A 25014-nucleotide genomic window follows, 5' to 3' on the forward strand; every position below is an offset into this window, starting at 1 on the left:
GGGGGGGGGGGGGGGGGGGGGGGGGGGGGTTATAATGGGGTACAACAGTTAAACCAAGCTCATGAGGTATTTAAAAGTTATATTCTTCATGAATCAATGGGTACATATCATTCATTAGAAGTATTAACAAAAAGCAATAGCAGAGAATCTATTTTTATTTTTTGAAAGGAGGAGTATCGAGTGGAAGGAGCGAGTCTCAAGGAGCCAAAATGTGTTTAGTGAAATTGGCGAATTGACCAGTAGGGAGAGACAATGAGAGATCCTGTCCTGGCACAGCGACAGCGTCTTTTCTGTTCTGTTGGAGGGACTGCATGCATGGGAGGGAGTAGCAGCCTCAGTACCAGGCGGTGATCTCAGATCGGAGCACGGAGTGGATAGGGAGGCTGCTAGGCTACATGCTGCTGTCGCTGCCACCTTTGTTGTAAGCAGGGAACGTTTGATTTCACCACAACATCCATACTGCAGCAGACATAGCCTACGGATATTTATCACGGATTGCAAGGGGAAATACATTACAACCGGCATACCCATGTACTTATACGAGGGCAGAGGACTGCTTCTCCTCACGCTCTTGGCCGCTTTGCAGGTAATGTGTCTGCGGAACGGTTTTGTTGAGTTGAACAGGACAGTTCTAGGACTAGTGCTTGTTTTCAGTGACGATGCTTCTGCTGTGATCTGTCGGGTAACGTGCCGGCTTGTCCATTATGGCACGTCTCTCCACTATGAAAAAAGGCTACATAGGCATGTTTTGCATGGTTGCTAAATTTAATGCATCCAGTATTGGGAACTAATGTGACACGTCAACAAATAATGACAATATGTAGTAGATTGATATTGCATGAAGATCAACCCTGGGTTATTCTAGCCGAAACCGCTTGGGTCTATTTGAAGGATGGGATGATTTGCCATTTAAAAGCTACCCTTCTTCAAAATATGTTTTTGTGTTGGCTACAATGTATCAAGAGTAAATTCATTAAAATAAATCTAACCCACATAATCTATTAAACATAGTATTATCTTTTAGGGTATTCCGTCCATATGGTGATCAAACAATACAATGTTTCTTCTTAAGTATATATTTTTTTTTTTTACTTGCTGAGATGATGATAGCCTGCCTATACGTGCATGTTTGTTGGATACATTTGTAACCTTTTCACGATAAAACATTATATGGTTACAAAGTTAAGGTCTATTGATGCAGGCCAGCTACTTGAATAATTTCCCCGGACCGCGGGGTTACAAAAACCTACCATTATTTATTCCTAACGGACACGGAATGAGCCTCGAGGCAATGGCCCATTCTGTCTTGTAAATAGGCTATCAGTGCAAACAACAGCTACACACACCGGTGCACTTATCGTATCTAGAGTTTCACTAGGTTAGTGGAATCCACAAACTCTGCCAGGGACAATGCTGAGTTAATGTTTGATTTCCGACCCACAAATCGCCTTCAAGTCAGCTGCTTATTGTGCCTAGGCAGAATTTAAAGTATCAACGTAGCCTAATCCAGGTTTCTAGGCTATTTATCATATTTTATAGCTAATTCTGCATATTCTGGTTTCTTCGCAATTATTTGTTTTAATTACTAATTTAGTCCTAACTTACTTATTTGAGTTATAACATTATAATTAAGGAACATTTTCTTTTAATGGCCAAAATAGTAAAATGATTAAGCTCTAATATGAGAAACAGTCTAATAATATATATAGGCCTATTTATTTTTTCCCCAAAACGAGATATCATACTTTTAGAAGAACTAGTGTGTGAACAATGCTGTTATATGCATCGTGGTGTGCTCTGCCTGATAATGCAGTGAGAGAAAGGCAGCCCTACACCTCCCCCTCCTGCCCCAGCATATTCCAGTCAAATTCCGCTGATTAATGGCAAGTGGCACGGATACACACAATGCTTTTTTTTCTTCTGAACTTTTCTCCTTTCACATTCTTTTCAGGTCCGGTCTTTCTAAAGAAATAGGATTAAGTGTATTTGGGAAGATGGGGTCGACTGGTGCCCACCCAATATGTATGATCGGATTTGAACATGCTTGTACACAATCAGGGAATCTATTTAAACTCAACTCTGAATAGCTTAGGCCTACTTATTATTTTTTGGTGATGTTTATTTTAAATGTTTTATAAATGTGATTTCCATTATGTGGTATTAATACATTATGTGTTATTTTGTTATAGACTAGGCCCACTCACACTTGATGAGATGTGTCAAACTCTATATCTATCTAAAACCTAATTTGTGTTAAATTGAATTTGTGTCAATTAATGTTTGTTTATTTTTGGAAAGAAGATGGAATAAATAATTTGGCAGGTGATCATTTATTATTCTAACAATGGCAGAAATATAATGTATCCGAAACAACATGACTGTTTTCAAATCAGAGACAGAGCGAGGCAGGGGGAGGAGAAAAAGGAAGAGATGAGGATGATGATGTAGTGTTTGAGTAGACACAGGAATTGACACACAGAGACGTTCACCCCTACTGTTTAGTAGGGGTGTTAGGAGTTGTAGGCTAGTTTCACCGTTCCTGAATTTGAAAGCATCTTGTTAAACCAGAGCAGAGTATGATAAGGGGGCCAACCAGCGTTCAACCATTGCCTGGGCTTGGGCCTGAGCCTGGGCCTCCCTCTCTCTCCTCACAGAAACAAATGGGGCCTGTTCTTACCTAGCCATGCTCCTTGGCTAATGCTTAACCCTTTTGGCCTCATTATCCTAATTGCAGTCCTCGCTATAAAAACAACAGATGCTTTGTAGAACTGTGGTGGAGGGTTCAGAACGTGACCAAGACTTTTCGGGGGGTAGTCAGAGAAGTGCATTTTTTTGGGGGGGGGGGGGGGGGGGGGGGATTGTGACTCTGACTCATTCTCTCCCCTCCCACCCCCCGGTCCTATCCCTGCAGATCGCAACTGAGGGCAGAGGCACCCTTCCTCTGTGCCGGCCGGGGTTCTCTGAAGATGTGTATGTCGCCGTGGTGCCAGAGAGTGCAGAGAAGGGACAGCCCCTTTTCAATGGTAAGCGCTGGATTGGACAGATTCTTTCTATGTCGCTCTTCGCTGGCTGTTTGTAGTATGTTTGTTCACATGTGCTTCAGCGTTTCTATGTGCGTGTGTGTGCGCCTGCCCATGTCTATATATAGATATTGCTGCACTGTCGGAACTAGAAGCACAAGCCTTCCGCTACACTCGTAATAACATATGCTAACCATGTGTATGTGACAAATAAAATGTGATTTTATTTGATTTACTGTTGTTTCGCTCAACACGTGTATGATGTTGAGTGCGGTGGGGGGGTGACAACAAGCATTAAACGTATTTCAACAATTAGCGTTGCTGTTATGTGGGCCCAGAAGCCCATGTTGTTTGGCTTGTAAGCCAATGAAATCTCAGTCTGGATCAATTTAGCCCTGCTTCTAGTCATTTGCTTACACAGGCCTTTTTTGAAGAACAGAGCACAATTAAACAACAACAAATAATCTTACCGCAGTGTTGCTGAAATTCCAATGCATAAACACTGGGGCAATCTGTTCCTGTGATGCGCCTCGACTTTATTTGCCTTTAAAAATCGTTTTTTAAAGGCAATTGAAAGAATTAGAAAAATGTTAAACCATTTGGAAATTAGATTACTTTATACAGTCTCCTTTATGAAAAATGCATATTTATTTAAATATTTTTATTTTACCTTTATTTAACTAGGCAAGCCAGTTAAGAACAAATTCTTATCTACAATGACGGCCTAGGAACAGTGGGTTAACTGCCTTGTTCAGGGGCAGAACGACAGATTTTTACCTTGTCGGCTCGGGGATTCGATCTTGCAACCTTTCAGTTACTAGTCCAACGCTCTAACCACTATATGCTTGCATAAGTCACAGAAAGTTTCATTCTGAATAGGAAATGAAAAATCAAACTTCTTTCTTCGTTTTGAAATGGAACCATGGTAGTTGTAATTCTAAAAGTGAAAACATTGGATGCACTTTGCAAAGCACAGTCATGTAATGGACATGTTGCTTGTGCCTCAGCACATCTTCTATGTCTTGTTTCTATGTTTCTGTATTTTTGCAATTTTCTTTTACACATATGCTAACCCAAGTGGCATGCGGATCAAATGGTCAAAGCTTTTATATGCTGTGTGCTATTTGCTGCTTTAGGCAATAATTATTATGCGAGTAAATAAGTATGTGTTTATTATTTCTGCCATGTTACCCTTAAACATAACTTCAAGAAAATGCATAAACCTTGCAAGTACATGGTAGAAACATACATTAAAGGAAATACGTGGTCAGTGGCCATGCTGTTTTATAATCCCAACCCCACTCAATGGCTGTCATTTCCTTGTAACACAGCTTTAGTATCAGTGTTGTGTTTGTACATCAGCTGCTCTGTTGGAAATCCAACATGAAATAGCATGGCTTGCTGGATCTAACCAGTATTTGATCTGTTTCATTTGTATCTGTTTCATATAACTTCTAAAACATATAATTCAGAATAACAAGGAAAATATATGTCATGTTTATTTTTTTCAATCAATATAATGCAATGGAAACTGTAATTACAATGTATAATAGAAAATATGACCAATTAATGTATTATTTGCGAGGAATCAGTCCCAAAGTGAAAATGCTGCCACACAAACAAACACATTTACTATAGTAACAGCCACCAATAGCACCTCTGAACAGTGCTGAGACAGACGATAAAACAGGAATATACCACCAATGTGCTATCCAAGGGCTTGGGGCCTTGAGGTCATATGAACCAGAAAACAGTTCCAGTGGCGTTGGATTTCACAGTGTGTGCCTAGAAGTCACAGTCAGCCGAGGTTGTGAGTCAGAAAGATGGAGGGGGGCGAGTAGGAATGAGAGAGAAGAGAGAGATAAAAAAGAGAGAGGGAAAAAGAGGGAGAAGGGGAAGGGAGAAAGAGAGAGCGAGTAAAAGAGGGGTGGATGGAAAAGAAAGAAATAGCTTTTACACAGCCCAACCTCCAGTTTGATCCTCCAAGTGATAGTTTTGCCTCTCAGTTGGTTTGTGGATGGGCCGTGACCAGAGGTAATCAAGTTCCCATTTGTCAGCCACCCTTCATCCCTTCCCTCACCCTCTCCTCTCCTCTCTATTTACCCTCCCCACCTCCTCTTCTCTCCTCTTTCTTAGCCCTCCTCCCAGCCCTCCAACCTCTATGGAGAGAGAGATTCCCTGACAGGGAGAGAGACACAGCACTTCTGTGTCATTGTAATGTGCTGGCCTGGAGCTGGGGCTGCATGGGGCTCAGTAGCTCAGTGGTGTGGGATGATGCTAATGAATGCGCCAGTCGCTAATGAAAGTCTCCTGTGGCATGTTTTGAAAGACAAAGCTTCCATGGTGTGGAGGGAGTGTTAAGCCCCCCTCATGTTTTCTAACTGCACTTTCACCATGCTGCTTGTGAATATTGTTTTTACCAGGAAGCTGGGAAACAGAGGATTTTCAAGAAGCTCCTAGCCACATGAGGTGTAGTGTGGAGCCTAATGCCATGACACCTTTCTATTTTTGTCTTTCTGTGAGAATGCCTGCCTCCTGTGCATTTCATTACGTTTCTTAATTGCACCCTTAGGCGTAAATAATGAATGAATGGAGACAGTGAATCTTGTAGCAGTCATTCTCCTCAACCATACCTCAGTGTTAATGCTCAATGTAATAGAAAATCCTTCCTTGTTATGTCAGAAATAATCTAGCAGCCTCATTGTAATATGCATGGACCTATCCTCATTTAGAAAAGCTATTAGGGAGCGTAGATATACTAAGCTCTCTCTAGAGCTGGGACAGTTTCTTTCCTCCAAGTTTGGCAAGAGGATAGTTGTGAATATGACTGTAAACCTATCAGTATACAGTATTAGGGAACAGTAATACGATCACTTTGTTCTTGCTGCAGTTGACCCCGTGGAGAGTGGAGACAGTAGGAGAAGGGATAGGGTGTAAGACGTTTCATTCAACCTCTGTCTCTGAAGGGGATTCATCTGAGTAATTGATTACCAGAATACACACCCTGAGAAGATCATAGCGAACAGCAGCATTCACATGCAAATGTAATGGAATAAATAACAAAGTAAAAAGTTTCTCGGCCCAAAACACATTCAGTTCTGCTTGGGTATTCTCTATAATGCCAATTCCTCCACAATACACAGGTAATTGTTGAATTGTGAAGACGTAATGATTTGTTAGGTGATGCAGATCAGAGATTAACTATTGGTTGGCCCTAGCGAACGCTCCATCAGTTTTCAATAGAATCGTTCAGGTGTATCTGGACAACATTGGTTAGCAGAGCAGCAGAGGGGAAAGCGAGGGTGGACAATTATTTATCTGCAGTCTCCTCTCTCCTCTCTATCCGAGGATGTGGAAAGCAAGGATTTGAGCTTTTTGTTTGTGAACGTAAAGCTGCGTCAGGCTTAGGAGGTTTCCCACTGTCGGCCCCAAGGGGCCTCTCATGACCTTGTCTAAAGCAGGGAACTATTTGTTTATGACTGATACTGAGTCACTCAGTGGAGAGAAAAGAACAAACATGGCCTATACATCAATTCCCCTCACTATAGTCATCACTAGTCACCACCACAGCTAAGCTAACACTGTGTCACCACCAGGGAGTGTTCCTATAGAAAGGACGTTTTAACATTCATGTCATGTTCGTTTCCTGTTCGATGGAAATTGCTTATCATTTGAAATCAGCAGGTAAAATGGCCATTATGGCTGGCGACGGTAGTATGGCCTGGGTCTTGGAGCTGCTGGATAATGGAATACTGGCTATAGAGAGCTGACATGTACACTGAGTGTACAAAACATTAGGAACACCAAATATTGCATTGAAACCCATTTTGCCCTCAGAACAGCTTCAATTCGTTGGGGGAATGAACTCTACAAGGTGTCGAAAGCGTTCCACAGGGTTGCTGGCCCATGTGAAAAACCCAGCAGCGTTGCAGTTCTTGACACACTCAAACCAGTGTGTCTGGCACCTACTACCATAACCCTTTCAAAGCCACTTAAATCTTTTGTCTTGCCCATTCACCCTCTGAATGGCACACATACAACACCCATGTTTCAATTGTCTTAAGGCTTCTCTGACCTGTCTCCTCCCCTTCATCTACACTGATTGAAGTGGATCAAACAAGTGACATCAATAAGGGATCATAGCTTTCACCTGGATTCAGCTGGTCAGTCTATGTCATGGAAAAAGCAGGTGTTCCTAATGTTTTGTACACTCAGTGTATTGTCCTGCTTTTCAGATGAGGAGGAGCAGGAATATAAAGTGAGTCAATCACAGCAGCATTATTCAGCAGAGGCATTCCTCTCCAAAACTGGGTTAATGAAAAAGCCCAAAAGCCTAATTGAACTTAAAACACTCTCCTCTCGCTTGCAGCCACCCTGCCTCCCCAACCCCATCACCTATGTTACCCTATTTTCAAATTAATACATTTTTACACCCCCCCCAAGCCATTTAGTTTCAGATGTTTTTTTCCAATTAAGTGTGCTGGGCCGATGAAAATGCTTATAGTCTACTACTTCAACTTCTGTTCAAGTGCTTTTAACGCCAGTACGTCGACCGTGTCCACTGAGCCGTCTGTATCTGGCTACACTGACTGGGGGTTCAAACCCCAAGCCGGCCTGGGGAGACACAGTTGACCGATTTCATGATGTGGTTTGAACAAGCAGTACCAACATTAGCTGTGTGAGAGAGAGAGAGAGAGAGAGAGAGAGAGAGAGACTTTCTTTCTGTCTAATGAAATGTAAACTGGATGGAAAGACCTCATGGGCATAAGAAATAACATCACTTTTCATTGCTTAGTCTTTTAGTATAATTACCTTTCCCTGGTCTGTTTGATTAAGACAAACATCTGAAACCAACAAAGAACCAGTCCCTTTTGACAGAAGGAAAACATTCAGAAAAATAAATGATACACCTTCTTTTGTGGCTTTTGGCGTTTTTTAAGGGTGGAGATTGCGTGGTGTGGTTGTTGTGTTTCTCTGCACTCTTTCAAGGTTCCTGATGGCCCCTGGTATAGGGTACATTTGGGGCAGCTCTCAGAAGTGTTTGAGAGGCCGTGTGTTTGGTCAGACGTGACCCTGGTCGATCCCGTCCTGTAAATTGGAGCCGGTGCTCAGCAACCGACTCAACCTCTTACGACTCCAGGAGGGAGGGGGTGGTGCGTGTGTGTGTGTGGAGGGGGGTGGTGGCATGGTATTCTAGCGATCTCACACTGAAAGGAGAGACCGGTGAATGGAGGTCATGACCCTCACAGTGGCGGCCCCATGTACACGACACCTCTCTGTGCATGTTGTCCTGACCTGTCTAAATGAACATCTATCACCGGGGAAAGGAAAGGCGGGGAGGCGGAGTGTTCAGACGGAGCACCGTTCGGTTGGGTGGATCTCTACGGATGTTTCCACTGTACATGATAAATGGTAATGAATTAGCGTGACATTCGCAGCCTAATCAAAGGCATCTGTATTAGTTATGAGGGGCTGCTGCGGAAACACTGACGGAACATGATTCTCTTATGAAACATTATAACAAAGATACACATTCATTTTGTGAATAATGTGTATCTGAGGGTTAGCCGGAGTCCGTGTCATCGCACAGCACATCATGGCCGTATATAAGAGAATGTGTAATAGCGTAGGGCAATGAAACCTCCCCCTGGCTGCTTTGCTGCAGTTGAGATGGTGTAGTAGACCACTGTCTGAAGCACTGATGTCTGTGCCAATCCTGAATTATTCAATAGTCAAACAAGGCTTCTTTAATATTCTAATCCCCTGGTGAGATGAGATCCATAACTACAGAAGAGCCATCATCCTTCCATTCATCAGTCAGAGGAGAAGAGGAGAGGACGAGGGAATCAGCAGGAGGCATCCAACAGCTCAGCCAAGCCCTTACTTTCTTTTTTTCATTACGATGATCGCTGAGTGTTACACAAGTTCCTCTTAACTCTTGTTTTTTATAGTAGGACACCGAGTGCAACCCCACGACCACACCTCTCTCAACATCTCATTTGATGGGGGTTCTAAATCCCAATCCCTCGCTTCCCTTGGTTTAAGTCGAAGCAGCACTTCTTCCTTCTTTCAGGGTGATCCTGTTTGCAGCACCAGTCCATTGCTCTCTTTCTCATTCCCCTTCTTTCTCTTTTTTCCCCACCAAGCGGATCAATAGATCCAGGGTCTTTGTTTGGCATGATCAATATGTTGTAATGAAAGCTGTGCTCCAATTCCCAGCTAAAGCATTGCTGCCTGCCTGCCTGCTGGGTTTTGGAGGAATCTGCTTTTTTCTTTATTGTTATGAGACCCCATACATTTTCATTGTCCGCCTGTCGGTGTTGGTTTTTCCCCGTGCCACGCCACCATGGCCTAGATAACTGCCACATATCATGTCGCCTGATTGGATCTCAGTGGTATATGGCTTCAATACCCCTGACCTCTGATGCAATTTTGCCTACGATATAACATGGAAGTTGTGTTAGTGTTGTGTTAGTCCAGCAGTGAGAGGTGGGGGCTGAGGACACTATATACTGATCATTTCACGTGACCCCGGGTCCATGGCACTCCAAAGGCCGTATCATAACTATGAAACAGTAATGTTGTTAATGTATTAAAGCAAGTGCACCCATCTGCGGCTAATTTGCTCAGAGGTGGGGAGGCTGGCGGTGTCACTTAGGGCTATGATGCTTGGTGGTATGACTGGAGAGGGCATCTTTTATTTATGTCTGACCTTTTTTCTCTCCAGTGCCTCCTTATCGAACAGCTAGTCTGCTCAGCATCTCCGCACGTTTTGGGAGCAGACAGGGACTTGTGAAAAGCCTGAATGCAGATAAAGGGATTTTTGTGTGGAGAGTGGTTGGTGGAAGGTTGACATTGGGGTTAACTCTTTAGTCTGGCTCACGTCTCAACGCTTCTGCTCATATCACTCATATCAGCGGCTAGCCCTGCCCTCTGTTAGAGTGTGTAACACTCTGCCTCTTGTTAGAGTGTGTAACACTGACATAGGGCAGCAGTTAAGGTGCCTCTCCATTGTGCATGTGTGTGTGTGTGTGTGGGTGTTTGTCCTTAGCATATAATTAGCCTGTTCAACCCAGAAGGCCCTGAGAGCCGGTGGGGCTCCTCTCCCTCTCCACCAGTCAGAGGAGAGTTCCGGAAACCACAGCTGTTGCTAAGGGCCTTGACTTGTCGTCAGTCACATGACACACCTATCATTCAAATATCTCAACTTACATTCAGGAGCATCCAATATGCTTTCTGTAAGGGTTAACGTCATCAGCCTAGATGGGGTTCTTTTAAGTGTTGTTTTTAACCACATTTTTCAAATAATGATTGTGTTGACTGGGTTTCCATGGGGATTGGATATGGAAACAAAGGTTTCAAACAATTGGTGCATGGGTCTGTCCTCAGTCATATGAAGGTTATGTGCTTTTATTGGTTATTTGCTTCTGAATCACACCAGGGCCCCTCCAGCCTTGAACCACTCTGGCTTGGGTTTCTGAAATTGATGTGTGTTCTTCAATCTAAAAGACTGTCAGAAGGCAAAGATGAATTTATTTTTCTAAAACAATCCTTTCCTGTAAGCACTCTGTCATGAGGTGAGGTGAGACTGGGAATTGTTCCTTTCTGAATCTGGACAACCACTAATTCGGATGTGTGAGTTTTATTTAACATGAAAGACATCTGGAAAGTGCAGAACATGACCGTTCCATGTAATGAGGTTGGGTATAATTAGCTGTATTGGCCTTGCTTTCCACATAATATGCTTCCTTATATGTAGGCTAGTGTTATTTTTAACTAGTAAAACTCCAGACCCAGGCTTGCGCTTGGCAGACAACAGGTCAACACAGTGGAGTGAACTGTTTATTTTGCTAAAGGACTTGTGGTTTTCATTCGTTTTTTTTTTCTTTCTTCAGGAGGCAGGCCTCTTTAGTTTGGGCAGCAGCACAGCGAACAACTCCATATCTCTCCTGCTAGATTCTAGCTTCACAAAGAGAGCCCTGTTCACAGTGTTGGCCCAGCAGTCGATTGAGCAGTATTCAAAGAAACCTTTTTATTGTACCCTCCTCCCATTCGTTCATTCCCTCTCTCGGTGTTGTGTGCTTGTTTCTCTCATTATGCGGCTAAATAGCTGAGTGGGTGGAGGCTAGCCCTCACGTTTTCCACCACATCCCACCATTCAGGCATCACTTAAGCATAAAGGAGGAAAATAACAAATATCCCTCGTACCACAGGAGCAAAATGCTTTTTTTTTTTTTTTCAGTGATCTTTTGTTTGCTTATGATACATGTAAATCCTTAACTACTGTTTTGTTGGCACTGGGGTGGCCTTGACAGCACAAGTATCTGAACCTCTGACACTACCTATATCAAATAAAATGTATGTATCACATGCTTTGTTAACAACAGGTGTAGACTGACAGTGAAATGCTTACAATCACTTACCTGCGAACAAGAAGCGTTCGAAAGGCAATGAGAAGTGCCCAGAACCATCTCGTCTTTAGGGTCATAGAGGTAAATTATATTATTCATTATATATATATATTTATATTTAAGCGACAACTTGACTGAACTAAGAGCATGCAGTTCTTTTTCTATTGAAACAGAGTGTGTATTTAAAGCATTTTTCTTTTTTTCTTGTCAAATGTTAAGCTCAGCTCAGGGTTTTAAGCCCCATGCTGAGCTAGAGAGGCAACAGGAATTGACACACCATTATTTCACTGACAACAAAAGGGGAAATTTGAGGCAGGGAGACATAAATTGACTCAGATACTATAACCATGTTCCACAAAGGCCAATATCCTGCCTGGGATGAGACCGAGACGGCAGGCAGCCTCCCTCCCTCCTCTCTCCCTCCCCCACCGCCTGTCGCAGGCCTCACCAACTATTGTGTTCCGGACAGGGCTTCTATTTCAACGTACCAGCGCTTCTTTGGACGTTACTCTTTGATAATTTGCCAGGTCCTGTCCTGTGACATCGCTCCCTGACGCATTCTCTTCTCTTCTCCCACTCATCCCTTTCCCCTCCATCTATCATCCCTCCTTCTACTACTCTACCACTCCCTCCCCATCCCCCTCTTCTTCACGTATGCACTAAGCAGCAGTGTGATGGATGAGCCCCCATATCCTCCATAGGATGATTGATGTGCTTTAATTGAGTAATGCATTGATCCTACTGAAGCGTTCTGTTTAGCATTATACAGCGTCTAAACCAACCTCAGGTTTGGTTCCTTATGGCGACCTTGACAACCTCATGGGTGTTAGTCTTTAGCTGGGCACATAAAGCACTGTTAAAGTTGTGCTGGTAATGTTTTTGACGAATGACCTGGCCCGGTGTTGTTTTGTGGAGGTTGGTGTTTTTTATATTTCCCGGAGGTCTCTCTGTTTCAGCTGAAGAGGCCTCTGTGTCTGTCTGAAGTGCGCTGGAGGGAGGGAGAGAGAGAGAGGGAAGGAGAGAGAGAGAAGCAGAGGATGAGGCAGGAAATGAGTAACGATATCCACTACTCACTTATCATATCAAGCCAGGTCACCTCCGAAGGGACGGGTATTGATATGTGGTAACGAATTACGTTGATTTATATCAGTTTAATCTTGGGCATCTGTTGATTGGGAACACTGAGGCGACAGTTCCTCTTCGCTTCCCTTCGCCTGCCGTCTCCCACCAAAACTGTTTACCTCATCAGATGAGCGGATGTGTCTGTCTGTATTACTGTCCCACTCAAAGTGATATACCGTTACCGGGCCGCATTGATGCTGCGGAAGTTATGATTGACCTGCGGCAAATTCTAGTTACCATCTGAGGCGGGCGTATACGGGCTGCTGCATCACAGAGCTACACCAATCAGTCAATCAATCAATCAAATGTATTTATAAAACCCTTTTTACATCAGCAGATGTCAAAAAGTGCTATACAGAAACCCAGCCTAAAACCCCAAACAGCAAGCAATGCAGATGTATTTGTATTTATTATGGTCATGGGGTCCAGCAAAATTAAGGGGTCCAGCAAAATTAAGGCAGTTTATACAGTTTAAAAAACATACATTACATTCACAGATTTCACAACACACTGTGTGCCCTCAGGGCCCCTACTACACCACTACCACATATCTACAGTACTACATCCATGTGTATGTATATTATCCTGTGTGTGTGTATATGCATGTGTCTGTGCCAATGTTTGTGTTGCTTCACAGTCCCCGCTGTTCCATAAGGTGTTTTTTATCTGTTTTTTAAATCTAATTTTATTGCTTGCATCAGTTACTTGATATGGAATAGAGTACCATGTAGTCATGGCTCTATGTAGTACTGTGTGCCTCCCATAGTCTGTTCTGGACTTGGGGACTGTGAAGGGACCTCTTGTGGCATGTCTTGTGGTTTCTTCCTAGGTTCCTGCCTTGAGTGTCCGAGCTGTGTGCCAGTAATTTAGACAGACAGCTCGGTGCATTCAACATGTCAATACCTCTCATAAGTAAAAGTAGTGATGAAGTCAATCTCTCCTCCACTTTCAGCCAGGATGTAGAAGCACGGTGGCTAGGAAAATCTCCCTAGAAAGGCAGGAACCTAGGAAGAAACCTAGAGAGGAACACGCCCCTCTCCCCTCCCCCGTTAGCCTGTGTTATTTCACCCTGTGTCGATATTTACTGAGGCTTTAAAAAGCGTGCAGTGTGCCGCCACTTTATTTGCTGTAATACTGTGGGCTCAGCAAGATATGGGCTGGAAGGGGGTGGATGTACACTACTGGGAGCTCATAGGCCTGGGATGGTTGCTCCATGCACCATGTAGTCTGTATACTGTGTGTTGGGCCTGGTCTGCAGTGCAGTGTATGATTTGAGCCCTGTACATTAAATTACCCATTGAGGTGTCATTGAGAAAGGCTCAAAAAATAGATTTGAGACTTGATTCTCTTTTACTATGCACACAACGCTTGAGCAGTTTTTGTGGCGACCACTTAACCAGCCACCTTAGCAATGACAACAAGGAAATGTGGTGTTTTTGCTTCTCGCAAACTGATCAATCACCATGAACCAACATGTTATTTCAACAAACACATGTATTATTTGTTATTCAAGCTATAAGTAGGTCTATCAAGTTAGATAGACCTAGTAAATGTATTTTACAGGGCGCCAGACATTGTCTGTGTTAATTAATTACTAACATCAAGGCGGTGGCCCGTTCCTGTAGGTTCATGCTCTACAACATTCGCAGAGTACGACCCTGCCTCACACAGGAAGCGGCGCAGGTCCTAATCCAGGCACTTGTCATCTCCCGTCTGGATTACTGCAACTCGCTGTTGGCTGGGCTCCCTGCCTGTGCCATTAAACCCCTACAACTCATCCAGAACGCCGCAGCCCGTCTGGTGTTCAACCTTCCCAAGTTCTCTCACGTCACCCCGCTCCTCCGCTCTCTCCACTGGCTTCCAGTTGAAGCTCGCATCCGCTACAAGACCATGGTGCTTGCCTACGGAGCTGTGAGGGGAACGGCACCTCCGTACCTTCAGGCTCTGATCAGGCCCTACACCCAAACAAGGGCACTGCGTTCATCCACCTCTGGCCTGCTCGCCTCCCTACCTCTGAGGAAGTACAGTTCCCGCTCAGCCCAGTCAAAACTGTTCGCTGCTCTGGCACCCCAATGGTGGAACAAACTCCCTCACGACGCCAGGTCAGCGGAGTCAATCACCACCTTCCGGAGACACCTGAAACCCCACCTCTTTAAGGAATACCTAGGATAGGATAAAGTCACCCCCCCCCCTTAAAAGATTTAGATGCACTATTGTAAAGTGGCTGTTCCACTGGATATCATAAGGTGAATGCACCAATTTGTAAGTCGCTCTGGATAAGAGCGTCGGCTAAATGACTTAAATGTAAAAAATGTAAATGTAACTCACTTACTAACTTACTAGCATTACATTCCAGGTGCATTGCTTTCCGGTAAACATTCCACCTCCAACCTCCCACTGTACCCCACTAGAAAGCAACACACTCAATCTTCTATAGACCCTGTGTCACTCCTCCACTCTCTCCACTAAGTGTTCTAAGCACTGTGACCTTTTGCCAAAGATAAGTTTCCGTCGGCTGACTTTAAGAGTTTGAAATAATAGCATCAGCCATGAATCTATGACATTGTTAACCATATGAGAGCTATGAGCCAAGGTTATTGACCTTTCATGACTGTCACTAGTGATAGAGGGACTTGGGCCTGGGAGGTGAATAAATTGGCCTTATTAAGGACCAGGGATTGGAATCAAAGACCTAGGGGGCAACTTTATCCTCCAATTTTCCCTCTCAGTGGACATTTAAAAGTCTTTGTTGTACACTATTTGACCAATTCCCTTCTGCTAGAATAGAAAGTTATGGTGCCAGCAGTGTTTAGGCCTAGTGTGAAAGTCACACAGAATCATAATGCCCCGACTCAATCATAATGCATAGTGCAAGATGAGGGTTAAATGCAGTGGCTGATTGTAGGATTAACACTTGCGGTCCTGACTTACTTACCGGATCTTAATTTTGAATGGAGGTCATTATTATGGTATGTGATGAAGGATTTGCGGGGGGATTTGAAAAGCTGGTGTTTCAAGGATTTTATGCATAAGGGATTTAATGCTAGAGTTGCTGCAATGTTTTATTTTCAATCGCAATCTTTTCTCTTTCTCCCTGCTGGGTCTTTGTACTGTGTGTGATTGATTTGGTATGTTTATAGCTGGAAAACAATACAACTGAGTGGAGCGCAAGAGAGGCAGAGTTTAATGAACTATGTAAAGAATGTCGGCTGGAAGGACGGGGGAGTCAGGGAGATGTTGGCGAGGGAGACGTGGGTTGAGGAGACTGACCACATGTTATTAAGTATGAATGTCTTAGTGGGAGGTGAGGGAGGCATGCAGCACTGTTATTGGGTTCTTATTCCATTCTCTTCTCTATGATTCTTTATTTTTTCCCCAGCTGTCTGTATCGAACCACTTCTGTGTTTGTAGTCACACGCCACCCATCTCTCATTGGGTCCAACTAAACTTTGGAATCATTTCAATGTCTAGTTTTGATTTATATTTGGTTGAGCTGTCAACTAACGTGGATTCAATGTGAAATCAACAAAAAATGTCACCATGTTATTGGATTTCCTTTACGTTGATGACTTTTTCAAATCCAATCAGTTTTCCACGTTGATTCAACTTCATCACATTGAATTATTTTGTTGAAATGACGATTCAACCCGTTTTTGCTGAGTGGGTTATCTGTGAGGACCCACCAAGCTTTGTTTAGTGAATCCTGGATGTACATTATTACATATACATATTAACACAGGACCGCTGTCTCTCCCCATTAGAAATAAAATAAAATAAATAGATGGAAAAAATGTAATTAAATGGGTGTAGCCAGCACCATGTCTGTGTGTTTGTTATTGCAAAGTGTCCCTAGTGGGGTCCATCTGAAAGCACATTTTTAATAACGCTGGAGAAGCTTATCTCTGGCTGTTAGTCTTTTGTTTAGTGATTCATAAATGTACAAATTAACCCAGGACCCTAGGTATAGTCTGGTGTCATTCATTTGGATTAGCCTGTTGAATTTGTCAAGTTTATAGAAAGATAGCCAAAGTATGTGGTAGAAGGATGGATGCATAAGGATGGTTTCAGTGTTTGTTTGTGTGTGTGCTCACTTTTACACGTGTTTGTAGAGTGGATTAGTTTCATACGTGGTATTTACAGACGAAACACAGCCAATCTAGAGAATATGTTAGTTTCCAGTGGGGGTATGCAGGGGGGCTCAGTTTATTTTGGGCATTCAGGGCCTCTATATCATGCAGTCCTCTCCTGGCAGGAGGTGTGGGGAAGTGGGTGCCAGTTGATGGGATAAGATAAACAAAGATAAAGTCCCCGCTCCTGGCTCTTCAAGTTCATGTATGTTGTGGATGAGGTGCCAGGAGCATAAACCAAACGACTGATATGATTCATTTAATTGTTTGTTTTTAGAGCCGGAATGAGGAATAGTTAGGGGAAAGGGTGCACCCCTGTGTAGTCCCCAATAAAATGGACCTTGTTGGATGAGCAGAAAAAACAAGACAACTGTTGATTGGGAGGCCATTTGAATGTGAAGGGCTTGTTTTCACTCTACTGCGTCCCACAGAGAATGCGTTGTCTAGGAGTGCTAAGGTCACAGTGACACAAACAAGGCCATTGTGTTGGGTGAATCAGCAGTGCATTTACCAGCGCTATTCTATTCTGCTGTTGATCTCCCCCGACCACTAATGGCCATTGTTAGGGCTCTTTTATATGGTCACTGAATGATTCTTTTGTGAATAGAGATTTGATTAAAATGACGGTGGCATTGACAACTGTTGTGTATGAGACACCATATTAGGGAGTTACTGGATGAGCGATTTGCCTTACATGTGTGTTGAAGTGTACCGATATTGACGTTTATTACTTTTTTATATTCATGCACATACTAAAAGTATGTAGAGTAGAGTTGGGATTTTAAACTGTGGATTGATTGTGTGGTTTCAAATGAAGGGTGAAGACACCAAACAGCAGAATGTGTTTGATATATTATAAAACAATGTACCATGGATTTGAATGCATACAGGCATGCGAGCAGGCACTTTGTCATGCCTGCAGCTGTGTGTGCACACTACCTATGATTCATGAACTTGAATCATACCGACCAATGACAGCAGCAGCACAGGCTGGTACTAAAGTAGCGCTGCCTGGGAGAATAACCTGTGTGGCGTGATAACTCTACAAGAACACCTCACCACCGTGACCAGCCATGCTATCCACAAGCCCACCTGCCACACCACAGGTATCACCATAACGTCACAGCCAAACAATGTTGCCTTCTGCTTTCATAGCCAAGACAACAATAAGAGTCTGTCGTTATTCTGTTGCGGCGGCAGCTCCCCCCTCTTCCTCACACCAGCCCCATCCGCGGTCTCTTCAGAGCCGGGCTAGTACAGCCGTTAAGGCTGTGTGGTGTGTGGAGTATTAGGTGCTGCCTGGCTGCTGTTGACAGCTGGAACAGAATTTCATGCCACTTGGACACAGCTGAGGCAGTGTCTAGCCTCTCCTCTCCTCGCCCAATCCCCTCCAGTCTGGGCCCTGTGATTATCCCTGGCGTTTATTTATTATTCTGCCCATCGCCGGCATAGCGCAGGACGCCTAGAAAATGTGATTGCACCACCATCGATTTGTGCCTGTTTGAAATGAGGTGGGCCAGACAGAAATACACACACTTATGTGGGAGTAAGTCCTCCCCATTTCTCTGTCTCTCTGTCGCTCTCTCTCTCTGTCTCTCTGTCTCTCTCTTTCACCTCTGTGATTGTGACTACTTCCTGAGCCTGCTGTGCTGTGTGAGTTGCTGCTTAGTCTCTTGTTGTGCCTTGTCCGCCTGACTACTGAGGCGTCTGAGCATGTGTATCTGTTTGGGCAGCTGTGCCCCACTGGTAAGCGCCGTTCTGTGGGGGATAAGTGGGGATAGGCATGCGCTCTGCTCTACCCGTCAGAGTTTTTCATCTGCTTGCAAAACGCGACAGCTGGACTGAGCTTTGGACAGCGCCAATGTCTCTTCTACTGCATTCCTCTACTGACTCTTTCTGATCAGAGATGGCCATCGAGAGACTTCCACAGTCTTTTGGCTTTCCACACTCTCTTTGCTTTCTTCTTGTTCTGGTTGTAAGCAAAGCTCTACAAAGTGAGAGCATGTGTTAAGAATTAGCACCGACAAAACTGTTTTAAGAGCGGCTTAACAATTTAAAGATGTGCTGTGGCCATCTCCTTTGGTCTCCTCCTACATTCTTGTGGTGAAAACACTGAGCGGTAATACGAGGAAGGGTTTTATGTGTGGAGGAGAAGAGAAGGCCAAGATGAGCCCTCCCCTTGGGGATTAATGGAACTCTTTGTCGCTGTTCATAGGAAATATGAAAGGCTCTTTGTTCGTGGAGTGGACTCGACGGTCGCTGCAAGCAAATAACCACCCCTGTCATATCCCAAATCCCCCACAACCTCTAAATTCATTGCCTTGACTGTCTCTCATCCTTCAACCTGATTCCCCCCCCACACACACTTTAAGCCTATGTGTTTTCTGTCAAAGTCGCTCATTTATGATTCTGCTGCAGTGCACTGTGTGTGCTGGGGTAGTTTGGAGCGGCTTCGGAGACACTAAGGCTCACACTGTTAGTATTTACTGTCACTTCTATGGTTAAGGCCGTTGTCAAAGCGGAGACAGCCAGGGTGAAATAGTGGCACGCAGACCCTGATTCATGGCCTTGCCTGTGATTCCATGTTTATTATTATCTGTCTGCTCTGATCTATTTTTCTGTAGCTCAACAACTTGTGGGCCTACCTCATAGTTAAGAAGTAAGTGAATGGCTAGTTTTTTGCCACTGCCAGCCAGAAAATAATGGTTTCTTCCCGACTGGTTGGACAGTGTTGTACAGATGTAGGATCTTAATTTGAGACAGTTTGCTAAAGCAGGAAAATAATCCTTGTGCAACAGGAAATGTAAATAATGTGGATAATAATGAATTAACATTTCCGTAGGGGTTGGTATTAATACATTTTTCTCCAAGGAAAATCAAGTCTAAAATTTCCAAGTGGAAATTACAAACTTCGTAAGTCTTTTTAAACCTCAAATACACTACACGTTTTAAATGCCCTGCATTGCAGTAAAGTTCTCCTGCGACAGGTCCTACATTTGTAATGTTTTTGTTTTTGTGCAGATCCTGTCGTTGGAGAGGCTAGACGTTAAGAGATGTTAAACATACCTTCCTGGGCAAGGCCAGATAAACGATGGCCTATCTATCAGTATGGGTGGAAATGAGATTTTGGCACTTCACTGGTGTGTCTTTCATCTAGTCACACCTTGTCACATGTCACACCTGTGGTCCAGTCAGGAAGAGAAGGTGAAAGGTTGAGCCGCGGTGTCAATCGAGGTGTTAGTCTGTTTGAACGACTCAGCCTAAAACAACAATAGGATTCATAAAAAGCGTCTTTTTTTACTCCCTCTATCTTTCCTTTGCAACTGCAAGCACCCATGGTCGTCGTGAGCATAATTGTTTTACAGTGTCTGCAAGGCTGAATATATTTCCCTGTTTTTTTTGGGTACTTTAAGCGGAGGATTAAAATGTGTCAGATGCTATTGTTTTGTTCTTCCCTGCCTGCATTGCATAGGAATTTGGTCTGCGCTCAGTCTGTTAAGCACTTCAATACAGTACACAGATTAACGTGTCTATACAAAATCCTCTTTTCAGTGGCTCTGAGCTTACCAGGACTACTCCAAAAGAGTTTCATTCTATCTCTACATGTCTAGCTTTTCTTTTAGACATGGAGGATATAGGCCTTTTAGCATCCTCAACCACAGTTTATTTGGTTTGGAGGAGAGAAAGAAGGAAATAACAGTGTTCTAGGATATAAACATGTCACCTCTGACATATGGAAAAGCCGTATGTGTGAAACCACATTCACATGTTACATATGGGATGCACACAATATCTTTACTGGTGCAAGCAATGTATTATAGACCTTTATGTGGCAAAGAGCCATGTCTTCTGTATCTTGAATAACCTTTGCTGTACTGATTTGCAAAGCAATCCTGAAAAGTTTAGGCCGTACACAGAATATATCACATATTTGACTAAATGTAGTTTATAAGATACAGATTTTAGGTTTCTATTTTGAAGCAGGTTGTTGCTCACCCTCTCCCTCTGTCTGTCTAGCCTAGAGGAGTAGAGCTAGTGACTCAGTGGAGGGAGACAATCTATTGGCTCCATGTTGACTTCCCCAGGCCGTCTCCAATGGATTTGACACAGGTAACACTGTGTTTGTAATGAAAGGGGGAGGGGAGCTAATAAAGGAGGTGAACCCCAGCCGGAGAAAAGAACACGTCAAAGGAAAAGAAGAGAAAAACTCACATGAGGAGGGACACAAAGTGTGCAAAAGCTTTGGGTTGGCATTGCTTTCTGACACCTGTTTTACTCCTATTTTCTCACCCCATCCCCACCTAATAGAGTTCTAGACTGCAGGGGGAGTTCCTGGCAGAATATGAACCAGGATTTGAAAGGCTGAAGCAAAATACACAAGGCGTACATGCATTCCATGCCATGCTAACTTCATAAATGTTTTTGAATTCAGTTGGCTCTGGCTCTGTCTGTCTGATGCATGGAATAAGGTCTTTGCTCCTATAATGAGGTTTCATTGTTTTTTCCCCCGACTAATTTTTTGTTGTTGCTAGTTTAATTGTAATAGTGAGGAAGCATTCATTTGTTTAATTCACTGGACTGGGAGTTGATGTCTGGCATGGCATGGTAGGAGGGAGTACAGTTTAATGGCCATCCTCTGGAAAGGATAAGCCTGATTAGGTCTGATGTGCCTCCTGTCTCCTATAACCTAATGTGGGAGTGATCGACAGAGCAGAGGATTCTGGGACGGGAGGCAGTGAATACAGTGGAACTATAAATCGGGACCATGTTCCTGTTCCCTGGCCCTTGAGTTTGTAATTGGCCATTAGGCCTGGTATATATACGGTGGAGGAGGCTGGAGATGGAGGGGCCAGATGTCGTTGGTCGTCGATGTGGCTGGGTTCAATAGTGGGCCGTTAGTGAGGGGGGAGGCTGTGGCAGTAAAGAGGGGGACGTGGGCTGGACACTGTCCCTCATTAAGGGGGGGCTGGACTGGTGGGCCCCATAAAGACCCCTTTAATGATCTGACCAGGAGGAGCTCCAACAGTTTGCCCACAGTCGTAAAAACGGGCCGATATCCCCAAGATACTCCGCTGTGATTTGGTCATAGCTCTCGGCACCAGCTGTCCTAGCCTGTTTAAATCTAACATGTGGGCGCCGGCCCCCTCCAGTTACGGTGTATGCCATATGTACAGCAACATTGATCTGAAACTGAACTGGACAGCTCCCACTGGTCTGCTTCAAACTGTTTCTCCACGTCTCCCCCTGGATGATTGAATGGAACATATGCAAGGACAAACATTAAGGATTCCAGTATTTGGTGTAATATCATATGGCCCTGTTGGTCATATCATCGTGATTGATTTATGGCGCCATTTGGGTTTCTCACATTACCACTTTGTATGCTTTGCCCTCATTCTTTCATTCCCCATTCAATGAAACCAAATACGGCCTTGCTTTTTATATTCAACTAACCTAGTCAAAGAAAATATTCCTTTTTAATAATAGAGATTGGATTTACACTTGATGGCCTGAAGGGGTTGAGGTGTCACAGAGCCAAGGCGTGGCAGCAGCCACAAGCACCCCTCACTCTATCTCTTGTTTATCTAGTCCTTAACTCCACACACAGCTGTTGTGTTGGGCTGTGGGCTGGGGGTCTGTGGAATGGTGATGAGCTCCTAATGTGGATTCCAGTGAGGCAGAAAGGCAAATGTTAGTTGTTCAGGTTCCTCCTGGTATCCCGGCATCGCTGCAGCTGCAACCCCCACACACACACACACACACACACATGCACATCCACATACTGTACACACACACACACCCCGCCTTGGCGCCCACCCAGAATGCAACACAATATCCGCCAGCATCCCAGCTGCAGACGCTTTAAGATATCCTCTGTTGCTAATATTCCATTCTGTTCAGCGACAGAAGCCTGCATACTTAATCATTAGGGCTTCCAGCACAATGGTCCTCTTCTTTGAAACCAAAGTCCCCAACTGGAAAAAACAACAACTGATTTGAAGATTTCGAGAACAAATCTGATTTAATGCTTGGTTTAATGTTGTATTGTCCTCCTACTGGTGTTAAGTGAACTTTGCATAAACCGAGCATCCAGATACATTTCTAATTAAAATGGTGTTTGGATAAGGTGTCCTCTCCACTCTGTTGCCTTTGGTTACGACACGCACGCACACACACACACACACACACACACACACACACACACACACACACACACACACACACACACACACACACACACACACACACACACACACACACACACACACACAAATCTCCCCATGCTCTCTCTCTCTCTTTAAACACCATTGTTTCCAGTACTTTAGTAGAATGTTATGGCTCTTCTTTGGCTGTGACTGTTTTAGAGGGTCTGTTTTGGGGGGGTTTTGGCTCTTTGCGGTGGAACTGCTCTTTGGCCAGGCAGTATAGATCACAATGGAGGGCTCTGTATCAGACAGATGAGTCACTTTTAAAGAGACATATGAATACAGACCCATGGTTTTCCCATTGCATTGCACCGGGATGTTACTTTACAGGATGGCTATGAACGTTGCAAAGCTTTTGCCCTTTTTACCCCCTTCTTCCTCTCTTTTGTTTTTTAAGAGGCAGTTTGTGTGTCTCAGCACTTTCGTTCCATCTATGCCTCCCTTTCTTTCCACCCCTCTCCAGCGTTTCCCCTTTATTCATTTAGCAGTGGTGGGATGCAAAACTATAAAATAACACATCATGTAGTAACCAAAAATGTGTTTAACAAATCAAAATATATTATATATTTCAGATTCTTCAATGTAGCCACCATTTGCCTTGATGACAGTTTTGCACACTTTTGGCATTCTCTCAACCAGCTTCATGAGGTAGTCACCTGGAATGCATTTCAGTTAACAGGTGTGCCTTGTTAAAAGTTAATTTGTCAAATTTCTTTCCATCTTAATGTGTTTGAGCCAATCAGTTGTCTTGTGACAAGGTAGGGGTGGTATACGGAAGATAGCCCTATTTGGTAAAAGACCAAATCCATATTATGGCAAGAACAGCTAAAATAAGCAAAGAGAAATGACAGTCCATCATTACTTTCAAACACGAAGGTCAGTCAATCCGGGAAAATTTGAACGTTTCTTAAAGTACTGTCGCAAAAACCATCAAGTGGTATGATGAAACTGGCTCTCATGAGGACCACCACATGAAAAGAATACCCAGAGTTACCTCTGCTGCAGAGGAGTTCATTAGAGTTCATTAGAGTTACCAGCCTCAGAAATCGCAGCCCAAATAAATGCTTCACAGAGTAACAGACACATCTCACCTTCAACTGTTCAGAGGAGACTCAGTGAATCAGGCCTTCATGGTCGAATTGCTTCAAAGAAACCACTACTAAAGGACACCAATAAGAATAAAAGACTTGCTTGGGACAAGAATGGACATTAGACCGGTGGAAATATTTCCTTTGGTTTGATGAGTCCAAATTTGAGATTTTTGGTTCCAACCGCCGTGTCTTTGTGAGACGCGGAGTAAGTTAACGGATGATCTCTGGCATGTGTGGTTCCCACCGTGAAGCATGGAGGAGGAGGTGTGATGGTGTGGGGGTGCTTTGCTGGTGACACTGTTAGTGATTTATTTAGAATTTAAGGCGCTCTTAACCAGCATTCTGCAGGAATACGCCATCCCATCTGGTTTGTGCTTAGTGGGACTATCATTTGTTTTTCAACAGGACAATGACCCAAAACACACCTTCATGCTGTGTAAGGGTTATTTGACCAAGAAGGAGAGTGATGGAGTGCTGCATCAGATGACTTGGCCTCCACAATCACCCGACCTCAACCCAATTGGGATGAGTTGGACCGCAGAGTGAACAAAAATAACTTAACAAGTGCTCAGCATATGTGGGAGCTCTTTCAAGACTGTTGAAAAAGCATTCCAGCAGAAGCTGGTTGAGAGAATGCTAAGAGTGTGCAAACTTGTCATCAAGGCAAAGGGTGGCTACTTTGAAGAATCTCAAATATAAAATATATTTAGATTTGTTTAACACTTTTTGGGTTCTTACATGATTCCATATGTGTTATTTCATAGTGACTAAACTAGATAAAAAGTATGTAAAAAGATAATGGAGCTATATATATATTTTTTTTGAGAACTAACCATCACCACCATAAAACTAGACAGTCAAGGATAATCTAAAGTTTCCAAAATGTCGTGGCATGGGGCCCCCATTGATTTTGTTATAATGTTTGTGTTACTAAGATAACATAAGAACATGGCATAAGCCATGGAAAAATGTGTAGAATTGAATAAAATTTACTTTAAAACTGATTTTTTTTTCAGCCCCATGACAAATTTGTATAA

General features: G+C 43.6%; 1 protein-coding gene across 1 annotated transcript in view; it reads left to right on the plus strand.

Moving 5' to 3' along the window:
• The first annotated feature begins 291 nt into the window (after positions 1 to 291).
• Positions 292 to 25014, plus strand: part of LOC120020307 (cadherin-2-like) — an 84080-nt gene continuing 59357 nt past the window's right edge. The window contains exons 1-2 of the mRNA XM_038963876.1: positions 292 to 586; positions 2912 to 3023. Coding sequence (XP_038819804.1) covers positions 530 to 586; positions 2912 to 3023 — 169 coding nt within the window. The 5' untranslated portion in view covers positions 292 to 529. The remainder of the gene's footprint in view (positions 587 to 2911; positions 3024 to 25014) is intronic.

This window comes from Salvelinus namaycush, chromosome 25 (genome assembly GCF_016432855.1).
Source record: "Salvelinus namaycush isolate Seneca chromosome 25, SaNama_1.0, whole genome shotgun sequence".
NCBI classification, from domain to species: domain Eukaryota; kingdom Metazoa; phylum Chordata; class Actinopteri; order Salmoniformes; family Salmonidae; genus Salvelinus; species Salvelinus namaycush.